This window comes from Siniperca chuatsi, linkage group LG11 (assembly GCF_020085105.1).
Source record: "Siniperca chuatsi isolate FFG_IHB_CAS linkage group LG11, ASM2008510v1, whole genome shotgun sequence".
Taxonomy (NCBI): domain Eukaryota; kingdom Metazoa; phylum Chordata; class Actinopteri; order Centrarchiformes; family Sinipercidae; genus Siniperca; species Siniperca chuatsi.
In genome coordinates, this window is record NC_058052.1 from 15,139,974 (window position 1) to 15,155,264 (window position 15,291).

Below are 15,291 nucleotides of genomic sequence, written 5' to 3' on the forward strand. Positions count from 1 at the left end.
AAGTACACCTCCAACTGTTTGCAAAACACACACACTCACACACACACACACACACACACACACACACGGTTTCCTAGTCTCCTTATTTGTACTGCCACATACAGATAATAATAATAATCCAAAATCACATGTCTTTTTACTCCAGCTTAGGGTCAGCAGTCTACGGCCGCAGTATAATCCAGATTGTGTCCTGACAATCCTGCTATATCATGATAAAATGTCAGCAAACAAACACTTTACTATAATTTGTGTGAACGTGCATTCACAGCACATTCACATGAGGGAAAGAATTAATGTGTGACGTAGATCAAATGCAAAATGCAAGAACACCCTCCATGTGAGCCACCAATCCCACATCCTGCTCACAATGCTACAGTCCTTTGAATCTGAATCTGACCCTGCTAGTGAATTTGCTGCCAAGGCGAAGGCCCTCACTGTGTCAGTGGCACTGATAGAAAGAGACAGAGGGGCAGCGTGACTCTATTCACAGCCAACATACACATTAGCATAACTCCCATAGCGCGGGTAAACCACCTAGACACCTGTAGCTGCAGCACAACCCACACTTTGCAGCCTTTTCTCACCCACTTCATCCACTTTCTTCTCCGGAATTTCTTGCATTTATTTTTGTGCTTGTGCATGCGTGTGTGTGAGTATGTTTTCTCACTGTTGATGTCAGCAGAAGCCCGTTACGCCAGACTGTTTTGAGCTAATGAAGCGAGCAGGCTTGAATGGCAAGCGGACATCAATTGGTATGTGTGGAGGAATGTGCAGAGAGCTTGTTGAGCCTCTGATGAATCAATGTAAGAGGGGTAGAAAGTTTATAAATGTATGACAAAAAACAGCATGACTAAAAGGGTGACAATGTCTGCTTTGAGTGTTTGTGGGTGTGTTTCTGACCAAAGAATCTTGTGCATATTAGAGATGAATATAAAAATGCAGCTGGAGAAACTTGTCATAGTTTGTTCTCTCTCTCGCTCTCTCTCTCTCTCTCTCTCTCTCTCATGTTAACTTGTTGTAGAGGAGGGGTTTTGTTGAGGATAAAGGGAAAGAGGAGTGTACTGAAGGCCAGGGGAGCCTCCCCCAGGGTTGTGATTGGCTGAGGCTGTTGTGATGTGAGTGTAGGGGCGGCCAGTAGGAAGGTGAGTGGTCTGGGAGCCTGCTAGGGGGCAGGCAGCCACAGAGAGCAGCTACCACTGCCTCTTAAAACCTAAGGTACTCCTCATTACAGCTACAAACTGATAGACAGAGAGCAGGGGAGGGCTGGAGACAGTTCTTAGAGAGGGAGAGGTAAGGAGAGTGAGGAATTGTGAACAGGGAAAGTTAGAAAATAAGCAGTGCCACTTGTGTGCTCACCCTTCCTTGACTGCTGCCTCCCCATTCCACTACCTGAGGCACACATACACACACACACAGGGAGGTCTTTCAGGGAGGCTTAGAGGGCTGACTCTCCAGGGAAGAAGGGAATTAAACACTTTTGTTTTCAATCCACCGAGTCCATACTCAGGACACAAAAAGGGATTACAGCTTGCACGCCTGCCCCACTTGTTCCTCTCTTCTCTCTGCATTTTGTCGTCACTGAGTTACTTTGGAGACTTTGGATACAACCTTCTTAAATTGTTGGTTCGAGCTCAGAGAGGCATGGCACACGGACAAAAGAGCCCCAGGTGGGCATTAACCCAGGGCTCCTTCAGCTTGGCACTGGGCCTGTCGCTCTTCTCCCTCCTCCTCCTCCTCCTCACCGTCTCGGCCGCAGATGAGTACGACTACTACAGCTGGCAGTCGGACAACTTCCACAATGGCCGCTTCTACACCAAGCAGCCCCAATGTGTGGACATACCAGCTGACATGCGCCTGTGCCACAATGTGGGCTACAAGAAGATGAGGCTGCCCAACCTCCTGGACCACGAGACCATGCCAGAAGTCAAGCAGCAGGCGGGCAGCTGGGTGCCCCTCCTGGCCAAACGGTGCCATGCTGATACCCAGGTCTTCCTGTGCTCGCTGTTTGCACCGGTGTGCCTGGACAGGCCCATCTATCCCTGCCGCTCGCTGTGTGAGGCCGTGAGGGACAGCTGTGCTCCGGTGATGGAGACCTACGGCTTCCCCTGGCCAGAGATGCTGACCTGTGATAAGTTTCCCATTGATAACGACCTCTGCATCCCCATGCAGTTCACTGGGAACCACGCGACCCAGCCACCAGGTAAGGCAGCTATGCACACATGCACCCAGTCCAACACACACACTCATCAAAGCATACTCACACACAAAAGCATCTCCCTGCCATCTACATACGCCTCAGGGAGGGACAGAGACAGACTGAGAGAGACAGACAGGAGACTGAGAGACTCCGGCTGCCAGATCGCTCACTGAGTTAAGATTAATGGACTGTGATGTTAAACACATCTTAACTGAAAAGGTGACACACACCCACATGCATACATGTGAGTGTGTGTGCATACGCACACCTTTATCAGCAGACATCCATCAACAGGTAATCAATCAATCTAGCAACTAAGTGAATGGAGAATGCCTGATTTCAAGCTCTTATGCATACAACTCACAAGCTGGTCTGCAGAGTGTTAATAAATGAACAAATAAACCCAAGATGGATTAAATAAGAAGATTTACTACACTAGGGTTTCTGAGAGAGATTTGATTCACAAAAAATGGAAAATATTATATACATTTTCAAAGGCAGTGAGTAAGAGGACAGACAGAGGCCAATAGTAAGCTGTGAGAGGGTCAGTGGGAACTAAATAGAGGAAAATGTGTGTGTGTGTGTGTGTGTGTGTGTGTGTGTGTGTGTATGTATGTGTGTGTGTGTGTGTGTGTGTGTGTGTATGCACCGCGACTACTTAAGCAGCCTCTTCACAAAAGCAGTCAGTGCTGAGAGGGGGGGAGAGGGAGTTGATGAGAGTCTTTAGACAGTGGAGGAGGACAGTCCCCACTGTGTCCCAGCCTGCTAGGCCATTGTTGGGTCTGGCAGCCAGCAGGCCAATTAGCTAGAAGGCCAATTACTGAGCTCCCACTAATTAGTCGACATGACAGGACAAAAGAGGCAGGCAGAGAATGGGAATAGCTAAAGTCTGATTGTCCCTGAGAGAGCCGAATGGAGAGGAGTGAAAGGAGAGGGAAGTGGGAGAGTAAAGAGAGGCGGACAGTGCATAGAAAAGGAGAAAAGCTGCTTCCTGCAGCATAAAAAGTGTCTGCCTCTCTGCTTTCAATAAGGACTCGAAGAAAATGGTTTATTATTCTCATTATTCCACTTCTTGCCTTTAACCGTTTATTGCCATTTCTTATCTACTTGGGTTGAAATGTTCCTGCATATTAATATTTCATTTGACATATATAGCAAATGTGTTTTCCTTAACTTGAGCTGTGCTTTGATATATTATACTGATTTACTAAAGCACTAAAAATGACAAAACATAATTTTAGTCCTGTCAGTCATAAAAGGCTGTGTGACATATCTTTGATTTTTATCAATAATGTCCACAGCATACTGATATCTAACTATCTACCCTGATAAAAAAAAAAAAGTGGGAAAAGATCGCTGGACGATTCTCTGGTGAATTCATGCAGAGCTGACTTATTCCATTAGGGAAAATGGCTGTTCTGTTTTTGTAGGACTGGTATCAACTATGTGACATTTTGGCTTTGCAGAGCCATAACTCATTCTTTCACATGCTCCCCAAGAAGGAGGCAGCTTAAACTTCATCTGTCACCTCCTCAAAAAGGGAACTGTTTGTTGATCCTATCTAATCAAATAATAATCAGAGGCGGCTAGATTACAGAAAGTGGTGCGAGATCAGTGCAAATATGTAGGAGTCTTTGTTATTAAGCAATTTTATGCAGAGAAAAAAAAGATGAAACATGTTGAATTACATTTGAAAAGAATAAGTCGAAAATGGAATATTGGTTAAACAATGAATTTGTCTAACAATTAAATATGAGTGTGTGCGCATGTACATTTGTGCGTGTGAGTGTGTTTTTGAAACTGAGAGTGAACACTTATCACTTGTATCCCGAAGGCTCAGTCACTGACATTTTGTTAAGAACCAGAGATTCTCAGATGTGCCGATGAGGCCTTCCTGAGGACAAGCTTTTGGCTCTTAAACACACGCACACACACACACTCACACATTCACTCACACATGCACACACACCCACCCACACACACACACACAAACACAGCCAGAAATAATAAAAAGGAATTTCAGCTAAGAACTGTTAGAAGTGAGTTTCCTGGGAACACTCTGTGTCAAAGGACATGAATGATTCTCTTCACGCAGGATCATATGAGGACTCTTGTGGTAATCCAGGTGAATCATGGGGAGTTGAATCAATCACAGGAATTAAGTGCTGTTTAATCTGCCGCTCTCCCTGTCCAGGAGGCCCAGATGCTATCTGAGTTATTCTGCAATTACATGATATAGCACGGTTCGAGGGCTCCTGTGGAAACTAACAGTACAGAGTTAGATTCACTTTCCACCTATCTGTCATAGCCAAAACTGAGAGGAACATCACCAACACCTGAGCTCAGGTTGTGTGTGTGGATGATTTTTGGCGTGTGTGTGTGTTGGCGTTTGTGCCTGTGTGTGTGTGTGTGTGTGTGTGTGTGTGGGCCCATAGGGTGTGATTATGTGAAACACAAGTCTGTAGATATTATACCAGGGAAGACAAGCAGACTGCTGACAAAAGAGGGCCCAGGCATCCCGGGAGCGAAAAAGGCCAGGTGAGCTCAGTCTGTCAGGCAGAGCACAGTTAATGCCACCCATCAACTCCACCTTATGGATTTAATAATGCTAACTTTAGCTACTGTCAGCATCATCAAATCAACAGGTATGATAAGCACAGGTAGGATTCTGCACTGTCTGCTTAAGTGCATGGGGTAAACTAAACCATAACTGAAATTGCATGTTACCACAGAAAATGTTCTTCAAGACAATATGCACGTTGTCCAGGGAAAGTCGTTGAAATTGCATGGTGTGAAAGATATTGTCTGTCCTCGCCGTACTCATTGATGCGGCCAGTGTAAGTTACAACCGTGCTAAAGCAGACAGGCAGCGCTGTCTGGTCCCCAGCAGCACAATGGGCGCTACTCATGTGGCCCTGGCTGCTATATGAAAGGGAAAATGTGATCCAATGCTCTGTGCATGGAAGACTGCCTCAGCCTTTTGAGAATGTATTTTCTCTTCTGTATAGGATTCCTACAGATGCAAGGAGCGTGCTGTGTTTTAGGGGCCCCGGGGGCTGCCTGTGGGCCATGTTTAAGTCCTCCTCTGTCTGTCTACATGCCGCATTAAAACAGATGTTAGGCCCTCCAACATAAATCACATGCTGCATTTCATCTCCGGCACAGTACCGTTTTATGTCATAAGTGTTGCTGCTCGTAAGTTAAAGGGCCCAAATGAGGCATGAGATAGTGACCCGCGCATACTTTAAATGGAACGTTCTTCCCATAAAAGTGACTGTGATGCTCAGGCTGCAGGGGATGAGGTACAAGACACGTCAGGGGATCGGATGACGATATTGTTAGATCTGGTTATCTTTTGTGTGAAGATGTGTGTGTGTGTGTGTGTGTGTGTGTGTGTGTGTGTGTGTGTGTGTGTGTGTGTGTGTGTGTGTGTGTGAGTGTGAGAGAGAGGAAGAGACAGAGTGAGCAGAAGCACTCAACTGTAAAACTGATTTTAAGCAAATGTGTGAAATGTTGCAAACATAAAATTAGTGATGACTGTCACGTTTACGCTGTTGAAACAAAACAATTTAAAAAATGCAACAAAATGACGATGATGACATCATCAATGTGTTGTAATGTTTTTAGAGTTCCAAAATTAAGTACTTATTTGATAAATGATTTTTTCGCATCTTCATCAATAACATAGAAGTTTTCTCAAGGAAGCTTAAAAAGTTGTTCTAATACTGAGACTTTGTTAAAATATACTTGGATGGAAAACCAGGTTATGTGAAAGAGAGGGAAAAAAGACAGTAAGGGGGGGCAAGAGACAAAAAATACAGCAGGGGAGAGAGACTGACAGAGAAAGTGATATTAACCTCAGAGCTATGACTAAGTGAAGTTGTGCAGTTAAATTACTGAACTCTTGCCGTACATCATTTCCACTCTGGCTTGCTGTTTGAAGATTAACAGCAGTGCTTTCCAACAGACCACCTCCCTACTCGCCCTGCTCCCATCATCCTATTCCTCTTATCCTCAATCATCGACTCCCAACATCTTCATCCTCCACAACAACAGCTCCGAGAGACATTATTATAACATTCGTCAGTGTGATTGGGAACATTAAAGTTTCTGTAATAACCCAGCGTGACGAAAAGCAGCACACAAGAGGTAGTCAAGTCCAAAGTCAACCAAAGCAAGAACGTAATTCTCACAATCTAATCACATGGCATGGTAAAACATTCCTAAAGTGCTTCGAGATGATGGCAAAATACATTAATGACCTAATGTCATAATATTTGCTGAGTAGAAATGTGTCCAGAAAAAAACCCCACACCAAGCCACGCAGCAATGATTCCCATCAGAACATGACAGTGATTCCCCCGACAGAGACCAGACCGTGATGAGGGCAGTCGTCGCTTAATTGATTTCTCAGCGGCATCCAAATGGTGGTTTTCGGTCCAAGCTCAACTAAGTTTCATGGAGGGGCCACTTTCTCCTGACACATGCTCTGGCATCAACACAACTGGGCCTCCTGCCAACATACCACCCCTGTGAAAGCAGAATGAATTACTGTGGAGTCTGAATAAGACGTAACAGCTTCAAGGGAATCATTCAAAACAGACAAATCCAGAGATTTGGCATCTCTTGATCTGTGTGTGTGTATGTGTGTGTGTGTGTGTGTGTGTGTGTGTGTGTGTGTTTCGTGCTCTTGTCCCAGTCTTCATGTCAGCACCAGACAATTAGAGGCCTGACCCTGCAAGCCTCCCAGGTCTCCTGCCTGTGAAAGCATGGGAACCCTCAGAGGAGGAAAAACTGGCAGTTACTCTACAAGAACATGGTTCAACTCCCTCCGACACACACATACGAGCGCATACACACATACATACACTCAGTGGTGGTTAGGGGGTTCACGTCCCCATGACTCGAGCAGGGAAGCATGCTAAACTTTGACCCCTCTCATTATCTGCCCAGACGCTGTGGTTTGGGCTGGGGTGATAACCTTTGAACCCTGACTTTTAACCCAGGGGCCTGGGCTGGACTGTGCTAGAATAATCCTGTGTGTGTTTGCACGAGTGTGTGTTAGTAAGTGTGAGACACACAGGAAAAGAGAGAGAACAGAGAGGTTTTGGAGGGATCTGAACATATCTTGGATATTATGGTGAGCGAAAATGTAGCTCCCCTATAGGGAGTCGTCCTGAAAAGAAGCTGCCTTTTTCCTTAACCTTGTTCTCTCGATTTGTGGATGAGTGGACCGATATTAGATGTGTATAGCTACAACCAGCCCCTCTGGGATTACAAGGAGTTTATGTAGCAATTGTCTAATAAAGTTTTATATTGAGGAGCCTTTGGAGAAAATTGCAAGGTAGTATGAAGCATGTCTGTGTTTGTGTGTCTGAGAAAGAACAGATTGTAAGTGGCATGGGTGATAGAAGTAAGAAAGAATGTTTGATTAAGTCAAAATGTCGTAAAAACAAATCATATTTCAACATATTGTGTCAGTTTTATGCTTTCTACAAAGTGTAAAAGCGTAGAAACAAGCAAGATTGTACTTCTCTCTCATGTTGTATCTCCACCATGTGGGTACACAACAACAACAATCACAAAGTCCCAAATCAAAGTTAGTGAGGCTAAACATGCTTTTGAGCAAAGCAGGCATGACCATAAATTTTGAGTTGAAAATAAACTGATCTTGTTGCTTTGGTCTTCCCTCGCTGTTTCACAATGTGTGGTTGCTGTGTGTCCTAAGTGCCGGCTGTGTCTGTGTACTGAATCACTTTTTACCATGTTCAGTTGCTCCTGCTGCAGCGTTTACCTTTCTGCACAGCCAAGACCACGCCTGCACCACCAAAATATACAAGGGCCAGAATAAAAACATTTTGTCCAGTGTAATTGCAGGGCAAACATCAGTCAGCCTGCTGGACTATATATTCGCTCCGCAGCAAATAGCCTCTGACAAGAGGAGAGGGGCTGCAAATAAGTGCCTCAAAAGTGCTCAGGGCTTAACGATTTCATACTGACATGGTGGTTTTGGTGTTGCTGACTGTGGCACTTGACTAAAAATGACCTCAACTCAGCCATTAGATATTACCTAATCTGGCCTCAGTAGAACCATATGAAATGTGATTCAGTGTAGGCCTAGTTGTTAATGACAAATTATTTTTCTGTCCCTTCAGTGTCGAAGGTGTGCCCTCCGTGTGACAACGAGCTGAAAGCAGACAACATCATGGAGCATTACTGCGCCAGTGACTTTGGTAAGTACCATTAAAAAGAGCATATAGACAAATATACAGCACAGTACAGGCGAGGAAGTTTTATGCACAGCAGGGCCGGTATGTCTTTGTTGGGCCCTAAGCAGAAAAACCAGCTGTAACACTCATTGGCTGCAGGTGGCACAATAATTATTTGTGTGGTCTGGAAATTATTGAACAGCCGCCTCCTTGTGGAGAATCTGCCGCCTGCTAAATGTGAATAAGTGAGTTTGTGATAAGTAGGACTGCGTTGTTGTGAAACACCATTCATAGTTTCATATTTGTGCAACTGTGTGAACAAAATGTTTTTCGCCGCAGGCTTAATAAGGAGTTACAAGCCTGTTTCATAAGTTAATAATAAAATGAAGGGAATAAAAAAATGAAAGAAAGAATTTGAGGTGAAGCAATTAAAAAGCACAGGCATGTGCCACCATGAACATTTCAGAAAAAAATTGTTGGCTTTAAATTTGACTAAATTACACTAAAGCAGTAGTTTAAGTTTATGTTATAAGTATTCTAATAACAATACATTATGTAAGATAGCAAAAGTAAAAGCAGGACTACTGCAAAATAACTCTCTCATACACATGCACACACACAGTATTGTCAATAAAAACATCCATCAACATTAAAATACTATGCACATAGTTCTTTATCAATGTAAAAACGTATGCATATATAATGATTATTTTTATGATTTTTTTCATACATATTTATTGTTGCAGTTTTGATCTTTCTCTTCCGTTAAACCATACGTTTGCAAGTATTTGTAGAAAATGATCGAAATGAGCACAGACATGAACAAGCAGAACACACGTTAATTTTTCACTATTCCCTCTGCTAGCATAACCCTTTTCTTCTCATAATTTGATAAATTAATTTAACAGCTTTCAGACCCCAGTGTCCATTCAACATAATTTTCTAAACTTTCTACTTTCCAGCATTCCAGTTTCACCACAGTAATGACCTGCACACAAAGCCAGAACATAATTATTCTATTATTTCTGCTCATCGAGGTTTTTGGCCCATCACACTCCACAGCAGCTGAATGTCTGCTTGCATGGACTATTGCCCCAGTCTTTAGAGTTAATGATATACTGCTCTCTTTTTTCTCTGGTCATAAGATTCTGAGCACTGAACTAGAAATGGTGACAAAAAAAAAACTCATAACCTTGGGAGACTCATGAAGAACATGGCATGTTTCTGAACAGATTAGTGAGAACAGTGTAATTGAAAATGAAATGTGGCCAGACCGGTGCTGAAAACCATATTTCTATGCAGGAGTGTCCCACAGAGGAAATGTCTGCAGTTTAAAACAGACCAAGTTTCGTAATCTATCTTCTGGATTTCACCCACACCTACAAAATGGCCTGAATATACAGAACATGACCCATTATAAATCATAGATTAATAAATACCCAACACATCGCATACAACAGAACATGTTGTTGTGCACATTGCTCACACTCTGAGCTGCAGCCAAAACGTAGGCTCATCCCCATAATTAATCATGACTTTACCAAATCACAGATATTTATGTCTGATTCATTTTAGGATTACATATCTCAATCTTCCAACATGAGGGTGTTTCGGGGATCAGAAAGCAACACAGGAGATTCTTTCTGTTCATTAGAATGAAACATGATTACATGTGAAAGCAGATAGCCAGCCATACACACACATTTTTTTATTGGTTGTTAATACATGGATGAGAAGAAAAGTCAAGATAACCATGACATATGGATTTGGAGATCAAGGCAAGAATGACTCTACAATGTTATTCTATAGGGCGATAGCTGATTACAGCTTGATCATCTTTGGACACTGTTCGCCCTCAGAGCATTTTGTACTTCGTGTTTTATTACAGTCTACTTTTGATGTCTGATCTCTTCACATTCCATGTTGTACTGTACCATCCGGCAGAATGGCGCGAATGACAATAGTAGAAAAGGAAGGGGGGGGGGGGCGACACCTGGTTGGTAGGGGAGGTTGCTTGCTTTAGCTTAAAGTAAACCTGTTTCTCCTCAAAATGATAGCTCACTTCTCTCTCATTTACTTTCTACCCCTCTCTCTGCTCACTTTAAAGAAAATTAGTTTATATAAAGACATGGGCACAACTCACAAGGATACTGGCCAGGCTGCACAGCGGGCCCCACTGCATCACTTATGACTGAATATGAGTGGGCAGTGAAGCAGGGAGGGAAATTATTTTATCCTTCCTATCTTTACTGCACACACATATATATATACATGAATGCATTCATTCACAAAAATACGCACACGCTCAGGCACGTAGGCCCACAAATGTAGCACATAAACATGTGCCCTCAGTGAAGGAGCTGGATGTGAATCAGGATGCGAATGAGAGGCAACTCAACACACACATTCCTTCTTGAACATGCTATCACTTCGCATGTACTGTATACGTATCAGAGTGTACCAAGGGTTGTTTATGCAACCATAGACAAGCAGGCGAGAAGGGAAATGGCAATCTTCCAACAGGCTTGGGTACATAGCGATGCTTCATACCGACCTGCGTCTTTGCCCAGCCCATGATTAATTTTACCTGTCAAAATGTTCACCCAGAGAATTCCTCTCTCAAATGCTTGGCAGTTCAATTTTAATCCCTCACATGTTAAAATATGAACTTATAAACATGAAGCTCGACCAAACTCCACATATACTGAAAACGGTTCACAGAGGTTATCTGTTCTGTATTTTTTGTTTTAAAAATACAGGACAAGTAAGCACAATATCCCAATAGAGGAACATGGGACATAAAAATGCATTACATCTGACTACAAAGTGCCTAAGTGATTGTGGTCTCATGTAGAAACATAATTGATATTATAACCAGAGCTTTGGACTTGAGACTTGACTTGAGAAGCAAAAATATGTCCAGAGGTTTGACATGGTAAAATCCTGTAACAATGAAAAAAGATAAGACAGCACCAGACAGGCCTTGCATAGCCACACAGCTTGCATATTTAAATTATTAGGCATATGCACTGAAAGGACTTTGTCTTAGTTATGTAAAAAAACAACAACAAAAAAACACATTTAACCCAGCTGTGAAAGGAAAATGTTTAATTGCCAAGTCATTTAATGATCAGCATTCAGAGATTTGAAAGACATCTTGACTTGCAATTTGCTTATAAAGACTTGTGACTTGGACTCACCCGTAAGGGCTTAAACTCGACTTGATCTTGCCTCAAAAGACTTTGGTTGTAACTCCAAAAACATGTCCTCCTTACATGTCCTCCTTTTCTTTTATGGGTTTTCCCCAAGTCAGAAACACAAACATACAGACAGGATGCAGTTTTTATACGCTGCAGGAGAAGTTAAATGATGATACTCAGGAGATGTGTAAAATAGCTGCTTCTTTGGCACAGCACAGAGCTCAGTGTTGGTCTTGCACAAAGAAGAAATGTCACAGCTGCTCAAAGAAGAAGGGAACGGGGGAATTAGAGTGACAAAGAAACTGCTTCTGGGTGTAAATATCTGTTTTATAGAATAAAAGTTGAACTGAGTAAAAAAAATAACTCTTCCCTCACTTTTCCCTCAGCCCTCAAGATGAAAATCAAGGAGGTGAAGAAGGAGAAGGGTGACCGGAAGCTGATTGCAGCACAAAAAAAGAAGAAAGTGTTGAAGCAGGGTGTGCTAAGGAAGAAGGACCTGAAGAAACTGACCCTGTACATCAAGAATGGCGCCAACTGCCCGTGCTCACAGCTGGACAGCCTGGGCTCCAACTTCCTCATTATGGGCCGCAAAGTGGACCAGCAACTGCTGCTCATGTCCATTCACAAGTGGGACAAGAAGAGCAAAGAGCTCAAGTTTGCCATCAAGTACATGAAGTCCCATCAGTGTCCCACCTTCCACACTGTTTTCCAGTGACACGGTTCACTGTACTGTTCATAGAATCCATGATCGCTCCCCACATTACATCCTAATTCTCGTTTCAATAATGCATACCTGAACCCCAGATCCCTGCAAAATCTGTTACCAGCCCACTATAGTCCTACAAGGGGTCGCAGGGTGGTCAAGCTTTTATTTTCTCAGCTTTAACATGAATCAGGTAGTCAAGGCGGTCGTTCCTGATATGCTTACATGAATCAGACATATTAATGTTGGAGAGGGAAAAAGCTGCACACTCTGCAGCTCCCTCTGAATAATAAAAGCCCCAAAGAAGCCACAGATTTTAACATTTTGGGTGATATAATTTTATTTTCCAAAGAGAAACAGAGATTTTGATCTACCCCCTGCAATTTAATAGAATCTTCCTTAACAATTCTACTTTCTTCTTCTGATATAGTAGAACCAATCACTTGCATGATATCTTACAGCAACTTTATCAATTAGACAGTAGCATTAAGAAATGGGAACGTAAAGATTTGAGGCAACTATTGGAGGGAAAACATGTTTGATAATGTAATGATTATAGACTGACAGAATGGAAAGGGAGCTGAGTGGGAAGGCAGGGTTTGTTTCTGTGTAAAAAGAGCTGAGAGAAACGATACACTACAGTATATGTGGGCTGTGCAGTGGGCCAGAGCTCCCAGGAACAACATCAAAGCAGAGAAATGTAGATGATCCACTTAACAGTATGTTTTAATAATGTAAAAAGTAGGTAATTCAGATGAATACTAGATGATTAGAAAACTGGGTTTTTTTCTTTTATCCCTGTTGGGAAAGAAGACCGATGGAACGGGACAGACTGACGGACTGGATGATGCTTCCACTGACTATGTACAGCACCGTTTTTTTTTTTTGGCCTGAAAGAGGGAAACTTGAATATTTTTTGCTTTTTTATTTGGAGAGAGAAGGAGGTTAAGGCAGAGAAGACATCTTCCTGAAAACAAGTGGAGAATAAAAGAGAGAAAAAGAGACTCTGGACAGAACCAACAGTGTTGGGTTGATATGTCTCTGGTACTTGCTATTTTTCACTATCAATCTTTCTCTTTTTTTGTAATTAAATTTTTGAATTTGCTTCATTTAAACTTCTATTGTTTAAAAGCAGAAATCATACATGCAGACATAGCACCTGAATTCACTGCACAATAAAAGATGAAAATTTAACTTTGACAATATTTTCTAATCAGTTAACCTGTAAGTAGTTCTGTTACTGAAATACATCTTTGTTTTACAAAAAAGTAAATGAATAAAATATATTTGAAATTTTTATAAAGAATATTTCTTTAAAATGTGCCATTTCGTCATCATTATGATTAAACCACAAAGTGCACACTCCGTTTCTAACTTTATCACCCGGAGAAAATATTTGTTTGGTTGAGAAAAATCCGTGCATACTTACACACACTTATATAAGAAATTTAGTTCTCATTTGATTAGATTAAAAAATAGAAAAGTAATGGAAATTTTATGTAATTTTCTTTCTTTTTCACGTTTTACAGATTAAATTGTTCCCATCTGCCAATCGGATGCAGTCAATCCATGGCATGGATAGAAAAGGAAACTACTCTACTACTATTTTTTCCATTTACCATACATCAATCCAACAATCCAAATATAGAAAATTAAAAACAAGTTCAAAATCTTACTTTTATACTGATCTGACGAACAATAAATACAGTTTTAGAGTTAATATAAAATACAGTTTTAATTTAATTTACTTTTTAGGTGGAAGTCTAAACTGTGCAAAGCAGACACAGACTTAATCTAAGTTACAGTTTTTTCCAAAAAACATGAAGGTACATTTATAAAGAATTGTGAGTGCACATGGCCTGCCTTGCACCTTCATCTCTCCTTTCAAAGGGAAAAAAAGAGATGAAACCTCAATTACGCTCTATGCAATGCCAAAATCTTCCAGAGCCACACAGGGCCCTCGGCTACATAAAGCCTGGGCTACAAAACCACCAGTATTTGAAGTTAAAGAGTAAAGGGGTGACGCAGACACACAGCAGACTGTAATGTAACTGACCAACTTTATCAAAACCACCCAGAGCTTAATCACTCCAGACGCACACATAACCAATTCACTGCAGTAAAAAACATTTGGCATCTTTGTTTTCCAAAATGCAAGATGGATCAATTGTGACACTTTACAATGTTTATTGTCTTCCGCCCATATTTCCTGAAATGTGGAGACTTTTGGAGACTGTTTGAAGCGTGAATGCCAATAGAGTAATGACCTATTTCCAGCTGATTGTGGAGATAGTGCACAGTCTGTCTCTCGACTGTGGAATGACAGAAACAGGAGGGGACAGGGATAATGGGTAGAAAACATGTAGGACAGCACTGAGTTTACGGGAGACTTCAAAACCCACAAATTCTCTGCGAGTGATCAAACACGATGAACACTGAGCTAGAAATTCAAATTCCATACAGGTGGAGAAGCCTTGACCCCAAGTGTTGACCCCATCCTTCAGAGTTGAATCAGCTCTCATGCAGTAGATTACATGAAGCTTAGAGGGAAATGATGAGCAGCTTTCATAAAACAAGATGTGGTAAATCAGTGAACTCAAAGTGGAGGGAGACAAAAAAAAAGAGGGAAGGTGAAAAAGGAGACAGAGGAGAGACTTGGCTGGGTCCCACAGACACCCATCAGCACCTCCTCAAAGGTCACTTAATAAGGGCCTGATGAGGGACCAGCAACACACAGAAACACACACTCAAAAAGACACACATGTCAGGAAAAATATGACTACAAGCACCCATTGTCTCACTTTCCTCCAGTGAGACCTCAATTCAAACAAACATCAGTTCCATCAAACATACATGCACTTTAACACTGATTGCTTACAGAAAAGTAGTGCAGAAAGGACATCACAAACACACACACACACACACACACACACACTGTAGAAGAATGGCCACATTGTCTGTTTTTATTGCAGTGCGCTGATA

The 15,291-nt window shown here is 42.0% G+C and overlaps 1 protein-coding gene across 1 annotated transcript; it reads left to right on the forward strand.

Moving 5' to 3' along the window:
* The first annotated feature begins 1,155 nt into the window (after positions 1-1,155).
* Positions 1,156-13,615, forward strand: sfrp5 (secreted frizzled-related protein 5). The gene is made up of 3 exons (XM_044214802.1): positions 1,156-2,200; positions 8,353-8,430; positions 11,993-13,615. Exons 1-3 carry the CDS (start codon positions 1,642-1,644, stop codon positions 12,319-12,321), a joined length of 966 nt encoding a protein of 321 aa, XP_044070737.1. The 5' UTR covers positions 1,156-1,641; the 3' UTR covers positions 12,322-13,615.
* The last annotated feature ends 1,676 nt before the right edge of the window (positions 13,616-15,291 follow it).